This window comes from Diplotaxodon limnothrissa, linkage group LG14, assembly GCF_057381915.1.
Source record: "Diplotaxodon limnothrissa isolate DT_005_m linkage group LG14, D_limnothrissa_male_GT1.1, whole genome shotgun sequence".
In the NCBI taxonomy this organism is placed as follows: domain Eukaryota; kingdom Metazoa; phylum Chordata; class Actinopteri; order Cichliformes; family Cichlidae; genus Diplotaxodon; species Diplotaxodon limnothrissa.
Window position 1 is genome coordinate 26,728,283 of NC_140609.1, and position 14,888 is coordinate 26,743,170.

The following is a 14,888-nucleotide window of genomic DNA, read 5'->3' on the forward strand; positions in this document are numbered from 1 at the left end:
AATTGAGCCCCTGGCCATATCGCTGAGATCAAACCCAGGTATCACCGGGGTTACTAGAAATGGTATAGAACAAAGGGTCTCCTTATACGCAGATGATTTGCTTCTTTATATCTCAGAACCAGCATCCTCATTCCCTTTGGTGCTCTCAATACTTGAACAGTTTAGCCTTATTTCTGGCTATAAGCTGAATCTCGCTAAGAGTGAACTGTTCCCCCTGAATGCTGCTGCACAGAAATATCAGTGCACAGCACTGCCTTTTCGAGTTGTATCGGACAACTTCACATATTTAGGGGTTAAAATTACAAGTCAATTTCATGCTCTTATCAAGCTTAATTTCGACCCACTTGTGGAGAAAGTTAGGCAGGATTTGGACAGATGGTCTCTACTCCATCTGTCTGTAGCAGGCGCATAAATACAATTAAAATGAATATCCTCCCCAGATTTTCTTTTCTTTTTCAGTGTGTCCCTGTATTTATCCCAATTTCCTTTTTTGTTAAATTAGACAAGATTCTGTCTGGGTTCATTTGGAACAAAAAAAACCCTAGAATACGCAAGATATATCTTCAAAGACCGAAAAAGATGGGGGGGATGGCTTTACTAAACCTTATGTTCTATTATTGGGCATGTAATATTCGTATTCTCAGGTACTGGCTACAGGGGGAAGGCATGAATAATGCCCCGGCCTGGCTGAGTTTGGAGACTTCTTCTTGTGCCTCATCCTCTTTACCAGCCCTGATTTATGCCCAAAAGCAGCCTCCGAGTGCAGGTTCTTATAATAACTCTATTGTCAAAGTTACCTTGAAAATATGGTATCAATTTCGTCGTTATTTTAAGTTGACCTTTTTTTCCCTTCAGTCACCCATTTTGAAAAATCCCTCTTTTCAGCCTTCGCTAGTTGATGGTGCTTTTTATTTGTGGGCCTCCTTGGGTATCAGGTCTTTTTCTGATCTGTACATTCAGAATACATTTGCCTCCTTTGAACAGCTCTCATTGAAATTTGGCCTTCCAAAAAGTCACTTTTTTCGCTACTTACAAATCCGGAGTTTTGTTAAGGAGAAATCCTCTCAGTTCCCATCTAGACCTCCTTATCATGACTTTGATAACCTTCTATCGCCCCCCCCCCCTTCATCACAGGGCCTGATCTCTTGTTTGTATGGGAGAATATGTTCCTTTGGCAACTCCTCAATCTCGGCTATTAAAATGGCATGGGAGCAGGATTTGGGGTGTGTGATTCAGGATGACTCTTGGGATAAAATTCTTTACCGGGTCCATGGTTCCTCATTATGTGCCAAACACGGGCTGATTCAATGTAAGATTTTGCACCGTGTACAATGGACTAAAGCCAGACTAGCTCAAATATACCCCAACCTTAGCCCTGATTGCGACCGTTGTCATCAAACACCTGCCTCTCTAATACATATGTTTTGGTCATGTCCATCCCTCAAACAATACTGGATTAATATTTTTCTGACTTTATCAAAGACCATCCAGCTAACCCTCCAACCTGTGCCCTTAACTGTTTTGTTTGGGGTTCTTCCTGATACAGTTGCCTTGCCGACGCCCCAAGCGGATCTGGTAGCATTTCTCACCTTATTGGCAAGACGCAGAATATTGTTATGTTGGAAGTCCCCTTCTCCCCCATCCTGGGAAATCTGGATCAGAGACGCTTTGCATTTTAGCAAACTCGAAAAGATTAAATTCACCCTGCGTGGGTCTATGGCCAAATTTTTTAAGACCTGGCAACCCTTTTTTGACCATGTTCAGACTTTGCGGTCTCGCAACGTTCCCAATTAGCCAGCTTAGACTTTATTAGATTTTATTTTATCTTATGTTTAAGTAAGATGTTTAAGTTTAAGTATATGGACTCTATTGTGCCTGCGCCTTATGATGGCTTACTTACCTACTTTATACATATTTCTTTTCTCTTACAGAATTGACTTATCTCTACAACTAAGCTGACCACTCATTATGTTTGTGTTTTATTTGTGTTTTTTTTTTTGTTTTGGTTTTTCTTGGTTTGTGTGTTTTGTTTTTTCTGTGTCTGTGTGGGGGTGTGGGCTTTGAAACTCTCCACATATCTCTTGTACACTCAGGAACTGTTATCTTGTACTCCAGGGTTTGCTACTCGTATTATTAGATTGGACCCTTTCTTTTTTCTTTTTGTACACCCACTGATACTCCTTTAATTATGAGGTGGGAGTGTATGTTTCATATTGTTTTATGTTCTTCATAAAACCTTAGAAAAACCAGTCTTGAGATATTTCTTGGCCCAGTCTTGACGTTTCAGCTTGTGTGTCTTGTTCAGTGGTGGTCGTCTTTCAGCCTTTCTTACCTTGGCCATGTCTCTGAGTATTGCACACCTTGTGCTTTTGGGCACTCCAGTGATGTTGCAGCTCTGAAACTGGTGGCAAGTGGCATCTTGGCAGCTGCACGCTTGACTTTTCTCAGTTCATGGGCACTTATTTTGCGCCTTGGTTTTTCCACACGCTTCTTGCGACCCTGTTGACTATTTTGAATGAAACGCTTGATTGTTCGATGATCACGCTTCAGAAGCTTTGCAATTTTGAGACTGCTGCATCCCTCTGCAAGATATCTCACTATTTTTGACTTTTCTGAGCCTGTCAAGTCCTTCTTTTGACCCATTTTGCCAAAGGAAAGGACGTTGCCTAATAATTATGCACACTTGATATAGGGTGTTGATGTCATTAGACCACACCCCTTCTCATTACAGAGATGCACATCATCTAATATGCTTAACTCATTCACTGCCAGCCATTGGCAGTGAATGAGTTAAACCCATTGACTCATTCACTGCAATTGACGGCTATAGACGTCAATTGCAGTGAATGAGTTAATTGGTAGTAGGCTTTCAAGACTATACAGCTTGGAGTAAGACAACATGCATGAAGAGGATGATGTGGACAAAATACTCATTTGCCTAATAATTCTGCACTCCCTGTACATCCATCTATCTTCATCCACTTTATCCGGGGCCGGGTCGCGGGGGCAGCAGCCTAAGCAGAGAAGCCCAGACCTCCCTCTCCCCAGCCACCTCCTCCAGCTTATCCGGGGGAACACCAAGGCGTTCCCAGGCCAGCCGAGAGATATAATCTCTCCAGCGTGTCCTGGGTCTGCCCCGGGGCCTCCTCCCAGTGGGAGATGCCCGGAACACCTCACCCAGGAGGCGTCCAGGAGGCATCCTTGTCAGATGCCCGAACCACCTCAGCTGGCTCCTTTCGATGTGGAGCAGCAGCGGCTCTACTCTGAGCCCCTCCCTCTCTATATATATTTATCCATATTATAGATTTTATTAAAATGTAATGTTCCTTTTGACCTCTGATCTCACTTTTACAATTCACATTTGCCTTTTTTAAACCTGACCCCAAAATATCTTTAAAGAAAGTCTTGTCAAGCCTCCATTACCTATTCCTGTTAAGGTAATCTGCAATTTCACAGAACTACAAACTTATTAAAGTATTTTTAAAAACAACAAAGTAAACAAAATGAATATATACAAAATGCAATACTGAAAGTAAATACTGCCCATGGAGTGAGCTGCCTTGATGGAGTTTTGCCATTTGTTTTTGTCCATTTTTGCATTTTTGTTAAGTTCAATATATGTAATTGTGTATTAATGTATTATTATTATTATTTATTTTATTAATTTATTTCTTTCTTTATTTGGTTTTTTTTTTTTTGGGGGGGGGGGGGGTGAACTTTACCTTATCTTTTATCCACTGATAGATCTTCGTCCAAGTTAATGGTGGCCATTTATTGTCTGTCTTATTAATACCATCCATTAGATTATTGTTTGAATCTTGGCTCGCTGCATTTTCCACCATTTTTAAGATGTTTGGCATCGCAGCTAAATTAACTTAACCTTTGGCTCCGTCATTGCACAGCCTTCACTATTCTCCACCAGCCTCTCCATGTCTCTGCCAGTGTCTGGTTTGTCCTTGGCAATGTTGCACACATCCAGCTGTCTGTCTCAGCTTTTCAGGAGACACGAACTGATCATCCAGGAGGCGTCCAGGAGTGCCTTTATTTTGTCTAAGCTTTGACAGTAATGGTGCAGGAACGTGCAAAATAAGAGCTGCAAAGACAAACCCATAAATATGACAAATCACTATAGTAAATGAGGAATCTGCCCACTTCCCACTTAAATAGTATTTGTTTTTCTTCGATTACCGCCGAGCAATAATAACTTTCGGAATATTTTGAATAGATAATCACCTTGATTTATCTTCTTATAGTTAACATTTCCCACTAGATGTCAAATTGAAAAACAGTGTTGTTATTTAGGGAACTTTTTGCTTTGTGAGTCTAGACTTAGACGAATCTACAGCTAAATAAAATCTAAGATCTGCGTAGGTTATATTTTAACAGCAGGGACGTCAACTGAAACGGACTCCAACTGTAAGCAAGTGAGTTTAACTAGCATAACAATCAATTGTTAACAAAGGTGAACAAAGGCGATTATTTATAGGCATGTTTCTTTAGAATGAATTGTCGCACGCCTTTCGGATTAAGGAGGAGGCGGGAGCAGCAGAAAATGCGTTTGGGAACCGTGCGGTGGTTTTGTGTGTGCGCACCTCCCCTCTCGCGCGTAAAGAGCCTCCTTTCTCTTTACGGATCCTGTTTTCTGCTCTTCATGCCAGAGCCTGCAGCTGTCTCAGTTGCGTCCCACTGCCGCTGTTGTGGGAAATCGTCGTCCCGCGTGACGAACAGACAGCAGATTTTCCACTCCCTTAAAGTGTATCAGCGCCAGCCCGAAGGAAATCGCAACTTTTAATCAATTTCCATTACTGGAAGGAGACGGAAGGAATACCTGACAGCTCGTGACGCCCCGTCAGCGTGTTGACTGAAATCTGTCCAACTGTGAAGGCTTCAGGAATGTGGAATACAACTCAGCCTCAACGGTGAGTGCCGTAATGTGCCTGTCACTCTCCCGCTCGCTCCGTGTGTGTTCAGTCACAAGTGGTTGTCGGACTGTAGGAATTCTGCTAAATTAAGCGATTGAATGCCAAGTGTGCGCACAACTGCTTTTTGAATTCAGGCGTAGGTCATCTTTAAACAAAGCAGCCAGCCTATAGCGTGTGAAAAACAGATTAGTTCAACTGATACTAAATATTTACTCATGTGTCTTTTGCTTTCATGCAGTGAAAGGACGTTCCACTGCCCCTGACACCATGACCACAGACTTGAACTTGACCTCTCTAATGAATGTGACAGAGCTTCATAACCACACAAGAGGATGTTCCCTCACCAAGACAGGTTTCCAGTTCTATTACCTGCCCACTGTTTACATCCTAGTTTTCATTACTGGACTGGTGGGCAACAGCTTGGCCATTTGGATGTTTGTTTGCCATATGAGACCCTGGAGCAGCATCTCTGTCTACATGTTCAACCTGGCATTAGCTGACTTTTGCTACGTCCTCTCACTGCCTTTCCTCATCTTCTACTACTTCAACAAAACAGACTGGATATTTGGGGACGTTCTGTGCCGACTGCAGCGCTTTATATTCCATGTGAATCTTTATGGGAGTATTCTGTTTCTGACCTGCATCAGTGTTCACAGGTACACTGGGGTGGTGCACCCGCTCAAGTCTCTGGGTCGACTGAAGAAGAAAAATGCAGTTATTACCAGTGCACTGGTGTGGGTTTTGGTTGTTATCAGCATGTCCCCCATCCTTTACTATTCCCGGACTGGCTTAAAGCGTAACGCAACCACTTGTTACGACACCACCACAGTGGACGAGTTGCCGGGGTATTTCATCTACAGTATGACTTTGACGGTGTTTGGGTTCTGCATCCCATTTATTGTCATTTTTTGCTGCTATGGCATGATTGTCAAAGCATTAATCTGCAATGAGATGAACAATGCGCCTCTGCGGCAGAAATCCATTCACCTAGTTATCATAGTGCTTGCAGTCTTTGCCGTCTCCTACCTGCCTTTCCATGTGATGAAGAACCTCAACATGAGGGCCAGGCTGTACTTCCAAACCCCTGATATGTGTGAGTTTAATAACCGCGTCTATGCCACCTATCAGGTGACGCGGGGTCTGGCCAGCCTCAATAGCTGTGTGGATCCTATTCTGTACTTCCTGGCTGGAGACACCTTCAGGAGGAAGCTGTCACGGGCCACTAAAAAGACTTCGAGGAAAGGAGAGAATGTCCTTCAATCAAAGAGTGATGAAGCAGCGCTTAACAGCCTAACTGAGTATGTGGAGAATGGGGGCCGGAGGCTGTAACGAAATACCTGTGTGTACCAGGTTGTGGATCTCTTTTAGCTTTAGAAAACATTTTGGACTTGGCAGAAATAAATGCAGTGTGTGTGGCCTGAACACTGTATGTAGAATTCATTGGACAACAGTTTATAAAACTAGGATAAATAGTCATTTTAACCCTGTGATAAATATCGCTTGCTTGCAGCCTGTTGATATTGATAAGCTACTGTACTGTATCGTCCTGTACTTGTATTGTACTTTAAATGTTAGAGCAATCACTCTTCTTTCTTATCATTAGTAATCATTGTGATGAACCAGGCTCGGGGAAATAGGTTTTCCTACAGGCACTAAAAACCTGTTCATTTATTTGTTCAGTAAAAATAGGACTTAGAAGCACATTTTCTATTCACAAGCTGATGTTTAATAATCAATAGCTATTGAACACCTAAGAGCTTGTGCCTAAGGAAGTGGACATGGGATGATGTTTTTTTTCCTTTAGAGGAAAAAACTAAATGCACTGAACCTGAGATTGCTGCATGGATGTGCCATACAGACATTGTAATGCACTACAATTGGGACCTCTCCCTTTAGAGGGCTATCTATCCCTCCTCCTTTCTTTCTACATCCATTACTGAAGGGGTGTGAAATGTGGTCAACTACTTTTTCATTCTGACAGCTCTGAGGTGAAGGTCTCCAACGGCTCTGTTACCGCAAGCTTTCACTCCTTTTACCTACTAAAATAATGACAGTATTTTGTGTATATGATACTAAAAATAATATCTTTGTTTCTCTTAGGTGGACTATGCAGAATATTGTGATGTTCCAGATTAGTTTTGTGTTTTTAACTGTCGCTATCTTTAGTGCAGATCTTCATACATGAGCCTACTATCAAAATCCATTATCAGTATCATCAGACTGAATCACCAGAACAGGTTCTGAGTACTCGAGTGTATATTACAAAATAAAGACTATCAGCTTTTAAATGATCTAAACGCATAAACGCACATACTTTATAACCTGCTTCGTGACTCAATCCGCATATTGAAGATTTTTTTGTATGAGATACCTCAAAGTAACTGGTGCACTGTGTCCGAGTTTTGGCAGATAATCACTTCTGTTGTGTATCTGTTGTAAACATTCTGGAGAAATTATCGGTATATATTTTACCCTGGTCTGTGTAAATGTTTGCTGTCTGTACTTCCTTTGTAAATCTGTAATGTGGTCATTTATAAGTGTCAAGGAAGGAAGTAAATTAGTTATACAGGAGATACGGGGCCACACATATCTGTGTCAGTACATCTTTGTATTTACAGTCGACAATTTATAAGCACTTGTATAATTTCACCATGTTTGTACCAGCTGCATGCACCCTCGCTTAAATGTTCGCAGAGGTGTGAGAGAACAAACGCCACTTGTTTTGGAGACATTCGTGCAGAGCTCTGTTCTCGCTGCTCCCCCTTGTTTTCATCACTGCTCTTGACTTTCTCTTTTAGCACAGCTAGGAGGAAATGAGGGGACGAGTCAGGAATAAAGAGTGGCACCTTTTCCTCCTGGCTTATCCTAAGACTTCCTTTGTGTCCGTCACAATGCCACAGACCCATTGAAGCAGACAGGGGTGTGAAGCTGTCGCCAGGACCCGGCGGCGGTGCAGTGTTGCGGGCACAGGAAAGCAACCAACCCTCTTCCTCCACACAGCGCCCGTGAATACAAACGGCTTTTGATTTCCTGGCTTTGAGGTGCAAACTGCATATCTGGCCTTTGCAAATGTGTGTGTGTATGTATTCGCTGTTTGTGCGTGTGTCTGTATGAGACAGCCTGAAGGCAATGAAGACCTTATTCCAGTGAGTGGCTGTTGTTGCCTTTATTTTGGTTTGTTAGGTAGTGGTGTTTTAATTTTCAAAAGCAGCTACTGTTTGCATGCACATGGAAGGAAGGTTAAATTCAGCCAAAGCAGGATATCTTGCCAACATCAGTGCTTTTGCGCATGGGTGTCAAATCTTGACTTGCAAACAGTTGGGATGCTTGCCAGTGCTTCTTCCCTCCCATCTTAGCCACCTTTCACCTTTTTTCTCCAACATCTTCCTCTCTTGTTTCTGAATTTAGAATCAGAAAAAAAATAACCTTTTCTTTACTTTACTACCCTGAGGCAGAATGTTAGTTGAATAATTGTTGGGAAGACGGAGGACAACAGAAGGAAGAATCAAGTGTAAAGAGTAATGGGAGTTGCGGAGAAAGAAAATTTGTGTTTGTTTTTCTAGAGAACCCTGTTGGTGGTACAGGGCCCACAGAGTAATCACAGTCAAGACAGCCAAACAAAAACACACAACTTTGTTCCACAGATTTACAGTGGGACCTGGCACAGGATCCATATCCATCACAGGGGGCACTGTCCGCTTTAGCCAAAAACTATCCCTAACCGCAAAACAACAAATGCAATCAAAATGTCAGTGTGTGGTCCTGTGATACAAACAATCAGGAGAAGGCTGTGGTTAGGTTACAAATTGTAGTGGCTGCATTCACGTCATGTGACAGTGCTGTAATAACCACAAGGCAATATGAACTTCTGTTTACATAAGTTTCCAATTTTTTCTGTGTTATCAGTGAACTCTAAAAAAGCCTCATGATATTGAATAGTAACATATTACAAGACACGTGCACAAAACCTTATAGAAAACACTGCACTTCTGGGACGATTTAAGTGCTCTGGAAAGCTTCAAGTGCTTTTTACAAGCATGAAACTGTTTGTTTGTGCAGAACATGGAGCAGTTGCAAGAAAAGTCATGCAACCAGTTATGCGTTTTCCTGCTCCTGCAGCCAAGTAAATATGTTATAAAAACATTTCGTTATGTGACTCTTGGTTACAGCGCTGCAGTGCTGATACTGATGTGCTTTGATATTAACATGTGTTTACTTGCTCCTATCAGTCATCGACCTACCACACAGCAGAACAGTGGTAAAATTTATTGCACTTATTTGGTAAAGTCAGACTGCGTTGACACATTTTGGATATTATCCTAGACTTCAAACAAACAAAAAGAAAAGAAAACAATTCATGGAAAATTTCCCATTAACCACACCCATATGAGCCAGCAGCGTGCTTGAGAAAGAAGAACCCTCACTCTAACACCAGACAAAACACTGCTGGACAGGTAGGGAAAGTTCACACCTCATTGGCAATCAGCATACCTGTGAAAGGACTGAAGCTGTTGTTGCATGCCCAAATGCAAACCAGCATGCCTTTTGCCAATGCGTGTGTGTATTTATGATATCCCAACTAAGATGACACTTTGGAGGTCGGGTATCAACCTGAACTTGCTTTGCTACTGTTGAAAAAAGATTAGAAGTATTACAGGTATAAGTGTTTACTTGTACGTCAGGCAGAGTGATAGTGCCATGATTTCCACAGAATGATCCGAAAATATCCCGTTCTCTGGGTGAAAAGGCCTTGTTGATGTCAGAGGTCAGAAGACAATGGCCTGACTGTTTTGTGCTGATAAGGAAGGCAAGTAAGCACTTGGTACAATGAAGAAGAGTCCCTCGAAACAACATGAAATTGAAGCTACAATTTACACAAGATCACTAAAATTAGTCAACAGAAGGTTGGGAAAAACATTGCCTGGTACTGCACCGTTAAATGGTAAAGTGACAATGTGGCACAAACAATATGAAAGCATGGATCCATCCTGCTTTGTATCAGTGGTTCAGCTGCTGGAGTGGGTGTAATAGTGTGAGGGATATTTTGTTAGCTCTCTTTGGACCCCTCAGTACGAGTTTATCATCATTCACCTCGCCCCAAAGCTTACTTGAGTGTTGTGGCTGACTATGACTATTCCTTTCTCATCACAATGTACCCATCTTCTAATGGCTGCTTCCAGAATGATAACACACTATGTCACGAAGCTCAAATCATCTGAAAATTCTTGGTCCAATAGAGCGCGTTTGGGATGCGGCAGAACAGGAGGTTTGCATCATGGATCCATGTTTTTTTGTTGTTGTTTTTTGTTGTTTTTTTTACCTGGGAAAGTCAGCTAGAGAAATAAGCTGTGTTACAGTCCACATATTATAAGCATTTGTAAACAGTGAAATAAACCAACTACATTAAGTACCAAAAGTCCACAGCTATCTTTTGGATGCTAAAATTACAGACTGATATGGAGTATGTAAAATTATCCAGCAAATTAAACCAGCCAACAGTGCATAAAATATTGGAAAAATTTGCTCCTCCATACATGGCTGAAAGATTAAACTGCCGCTTAGATAAGAATGCACCAGTAATTATCGCATAATATGATTGTTACGTGACATAGTGTTGTGTTTCCAGCTGCTGGGTGCTGTCCTTCTCTCTTTCTCTCTCCCTGTCAGATCTCAGCCTATCTCCTCCTGGAATAGGTGGAGAAATGCAGCTGAAGTGAGCATATTGGAATAAGCATATGGAATATGCACAGCAATGAATGGGGACTTTCAGAATTTTATACTCTGTGGTAGCTCAGTGTTTTTCTAAACACTTACCACAAATGCGTATGGCTTGGACTGCAGCCAGTACCATTCATAGAAGTGTGTTATTGCATATAAGATGTGGAAAAATTAGATCAGGCTGGAGCAGCAAGTGTGTGAGGGGGTGTGTGAGGCAGAGGAAGGGCTGTCATATTTTTGCTGTCATAAGGTTTATGATCAATATCTCTGCAGCCACTCTTGTCTCGCTTCTTGTTGATTTTCTGCCGCTTCTTGGCATCGTCATCATTCAGCTTGAACGATTGTCTCACTGGCTAACATCCACAAACCCGCGCCTTTGATTCTGTACAGTGGGGTAAAAATTTGCCCATCAAGCAGTTTATCCCCAAATAAGAGAAACCCTAAGAAGGAAAGTCAGCTCCCTTTTAACCGATATCAAAAGATGCAGTTTTGCTGAGGGCCTAGTAGCGCTGGGTGATGATAGCGCTGTCAGACAGTGCAGAGAAAGGCTGGACTGTCTGATAAGAGTTATGAGATAGGAAGTATCCTTGCAAAATGAACTGAGGTTAAATTAAAGGGCTTCTACTGCTTGGGAATATAGGGACGAGAAAAGATAAGGTAAGGTGTTAGAACAAGAAGGTGAGAACTGAGGAGATACAAAATGTGTTGTGGAGACATAAAAACATAAGGAGAAAAACAGGCAAGAAACACAAGATAGAAAAGGGTACCTGAAGGCACTTTATTAACTCCATATAACAGTATACATACAGGATATTACTTAAGGATGAGGCAGGGGAGGGCTACAAACAGAAGAAACAAAGGCTTGCTTAATAACATATTAGATTAATAACCGAAGAGGCTCGTGCATGTTCTGCTGCTCTGGTCTTCCATTCACAGCATTTGTCTGTTGTTTAATGTCTGGTGCCCTTTTCTTGAAAGATAGGATGTGTTTTCCCAAATACACCCTGAAATTACTATGAATTATAGAAAGCCAAGAGCTTTTTATAACGTGAAAAAGATAGCAAAGCCTTCAGCAATAGCTACTTTTAATGGAATCACTGAACATTCACATGTAAAAGAAAAAAAAAGGAATAAAATTAAGAGTTACAGCTAACTTAGCTACAGCTACGGCCTGCTGTAATAAAGGAAGAATATAAAACTGGCTTCCTTTTGCCTGCAGCTTGTCCGTAAGTTGTGAAACTCCTCTAAAGGATGTTGAGCTATGCACTCTACTGAGAGTCTAATGCTTTTATTAGCTGGCAGCCTATCAGTCTGCTCATTGCCCTGCTGAAGGATGGATGATAAATCTCTCAAAATCAAAGTTTATGTTCCAGCAGATTACATTCACACTTCCATATTTACAGTGGGCTAGTGTGTGTATTAGCAGAAATGGAAAAAAGCTTCTGTGTATGGAAAAACTGGATTTTAGAGCAAGTCATTGATATGCTCTAATTTACACCCTTTACTTTGCTGTGCTCCATAATTTGTTTCTGGTTCTTTTCTGATGTTTCCCTATCTCTTTATCTTCTGTGTTTCCTGATGTGTGAATCACATGAAGACTGTGTGTTTGAATTCGTGTACATGCCAGCACTGTACTTCCTGTTTTATTTTATATCCCTTTCCTCCCTTCCTTTCTCTGACCTTAATTTTACCCGAGTCTTTCCCACACTTAGTTATCTTTGTAATTATACTCAGTCTTTTCCTTTTTTAGTTGTCCATGTGTCTTACTTCCTTTGTATTTGTCACCACAGTTTTGTTAGTTGTACCTGTTTATTGGATTTTCTTTCTTTGGACAGTGTCGAAAATGCTTGATGTGGAATTCTCTGAGTCTAAATTAGCCTAAAAATAACTCTGGCTTTTGGTTTTACAACCTGTTTATCTGCTTCATGTGTTTTGCATATGTACACTCCTGTGAACTCAATTCACAGTACTATACAGAGCAGGTGAATAATGGAAATTAGGAGCTTCCTGAATTTATTCAGAATTGTTTTTATTTAGAAGTAGAAAATATTCAGAAGCTGACGAGTCATGTCTTGGCCATCACATGGCTTCTAAGAGCATCCATCATATTATGGTGACTCTTGCAAGATGACCACAAATGGTTATTTGTTAGGAGTCTCTTAAAATTTCACCCTAAAGCTTGGGTCAGGGCATTGACGTTCAGGGCTTTTGCCACGAGTTCATATCCTAAGGTCATGACTTTAATTTATTTTTTTCTGTACAGTATTTTACCTAAAATAAATAAATAAATAAATAAATAAATAAAGCCTTACATCACCTAAAAAGGCTACTTTCAGCAGCTCCCTTGTCACAAAGGGTCACCACAGCAAGTGGCTTGTGCGCATGTTTCATTTCACAACAGATGCCCTTCCTGACACAAACCCAAAGAGGATTTGTGTCTCTGGCCTGAATCAAACAAATTGACAAGAAAATCTGTTAACCATTACACTGTTCTTTTTGCAAGCTGTATACAGTTGGAGCGTGTGTTGAAATGAGAATAATAGGATTAATAAATCCTTATATTCAGTCTTTTCCTTTAATTAATAATTAATATGTGTAATTAATATATGTTCTCTCCAGGTGCCCGAGGAACTACATCTTTAACACACTTTTTCTGTTTGTGCTTGCTCCTAACTCTGAATGATTTAATAGCAGGCCCTCATCTTGCCGCGGTGAGCAATGAACAGAAGTCTTGTCCCACTTGTGCTGGAGCCCTTAACTTTTCTTTTACCTGACCAAGGTTCAAGTGGGCAGCACAGTGGTTAGCACAGTTGCCTTACGGCAAAAATGTATGGATGGTTCAACTGAAAATACAGATGTCTTTTGCCTGCCAGCTCCATGTTATAGTCCATTTGATTTCTTCCATTCCTGCTGTACAGGATGGGAATTGAAAAAGGAAAAAGTCGGGTGAATTCAGAGTAAACAGCACCCTTAATCCAGGCAGCTTCCACACCTACGCCAAACGAATTATTTCTCATTTCCCATGTGATGCAAATGCAAAAGGGTAGGTGGGACAATACTATATCCTGCAAATTTCAGCTTCAGCAAAGCAAAACAAAAAAAAGTCCAATGACAATTCATCAAATTTTGAATAAATATAGTTTTAAACATTGCAAAGTTCTTTAGAATCTAATTAGCAACGGCAGCTTTGAAAACACTCATGAAAAAGCAGCGACTGCAGATCCCTTCTGAGCCTGACACATAGTGTTAATTGGTATTTTACTTTGCCTTTGTATTTTTGATTTAGCTTCTTCCGACTTAATGAGTTCAGAGTTCTTTTAATTTAGCGCCTCATTCATTTAACACATACTTATGGTATGTGTAGCTGTTTCTCAGAAACGTGCACACTGACAGTACTTTTGTACCCAGTCACCATGTGTAGCATATCTTGGCCTATTACTGATCAACCACAGATATGAAGTCTCCCAAGGGAGGAGTGTCTTTCCTTGCGTGCTTAGCAGGTGACTCTTGGGTGCGTTGTGCTTTTATTACTACAGCACTATTGGTTTAGGTGTGTTTATAGTGTAAAATGTACTAAGGGAAGGTCCTGTCATTCCCCATTAAACCCACATGAAGATAAGGCTTCAGCAGCTAGCTAGAAATTAAGAAAATAAGTCAGCCAGAAAATAGTGTGTAATGGTTTTTTTTGGTCTTCTCGCACCACCTATTTTACTTTTGATTTGTAACATACTTTCTTTCAGCTCTAGGTACACACACACACACACACACACACACACACACACACACACACACACACACACACACTCAAATATGAACAAGCCCATGCACAGCACACACACACACACACACACACACACACACACACACACACACACACACGCACACACACACACTCAAATATGAACAAGCCCATGCACAGATGCATCCACTCTCTGCATCTGCACTCTGTACCCATTCTCCATTAGCTGAAAGAAACAATCAGCTTCAAGTGCATTCTCCTCTCAAGAAAACAGCTGATGAAACATTCTGCCCTCTAAAACTGAAGCATCAGCACCTGCCCACATCTTAAAGGGGCAAACGTTAATCGAAGAAAGGCACAAAATTGCAATAAAACGTACAGTTTTTATATACAACACCTGCTTTCATATTCCCCGTTTCACCCATGACCTCTCTAACTTGCCTATATTCTCCCCTTTCCATTCTCAATGTCGTACAGTGATTAGTCACTCTGTCTCCAGATGCCTCCCC

General features: G+C 41.2%; 1 protein-coding gene across 1 annotated transcript; it reads left to right on the forward strand.

The window, feature by feature from the left end:
- Nucleotides 1-4,288: 4,288 nt before the first annotated feature.
- p2ry1 (purinergic receptor P2Y1) lies at nt 4,289-8,964 on the forward strand. Its single transcript, XM_085371262.1, has 2 exons — nt 4,289-4,919; nt 5,161-8,964. Exon 2 carries the CDS (start codon nt 5,190-5,192, stop codon nt 6,249-6,251), a length of 1,062 nt encoding a protein of 353 aa, XP_085227388.1. The 5' UTR covers nt 4,289-4,919; nt 5,161-5,189; the 3' UTR covers nt 6,252-8,964.
- The last annotated feature ends 5,924 nt before the right edge of the window (nt 8,965-14,888 follow it).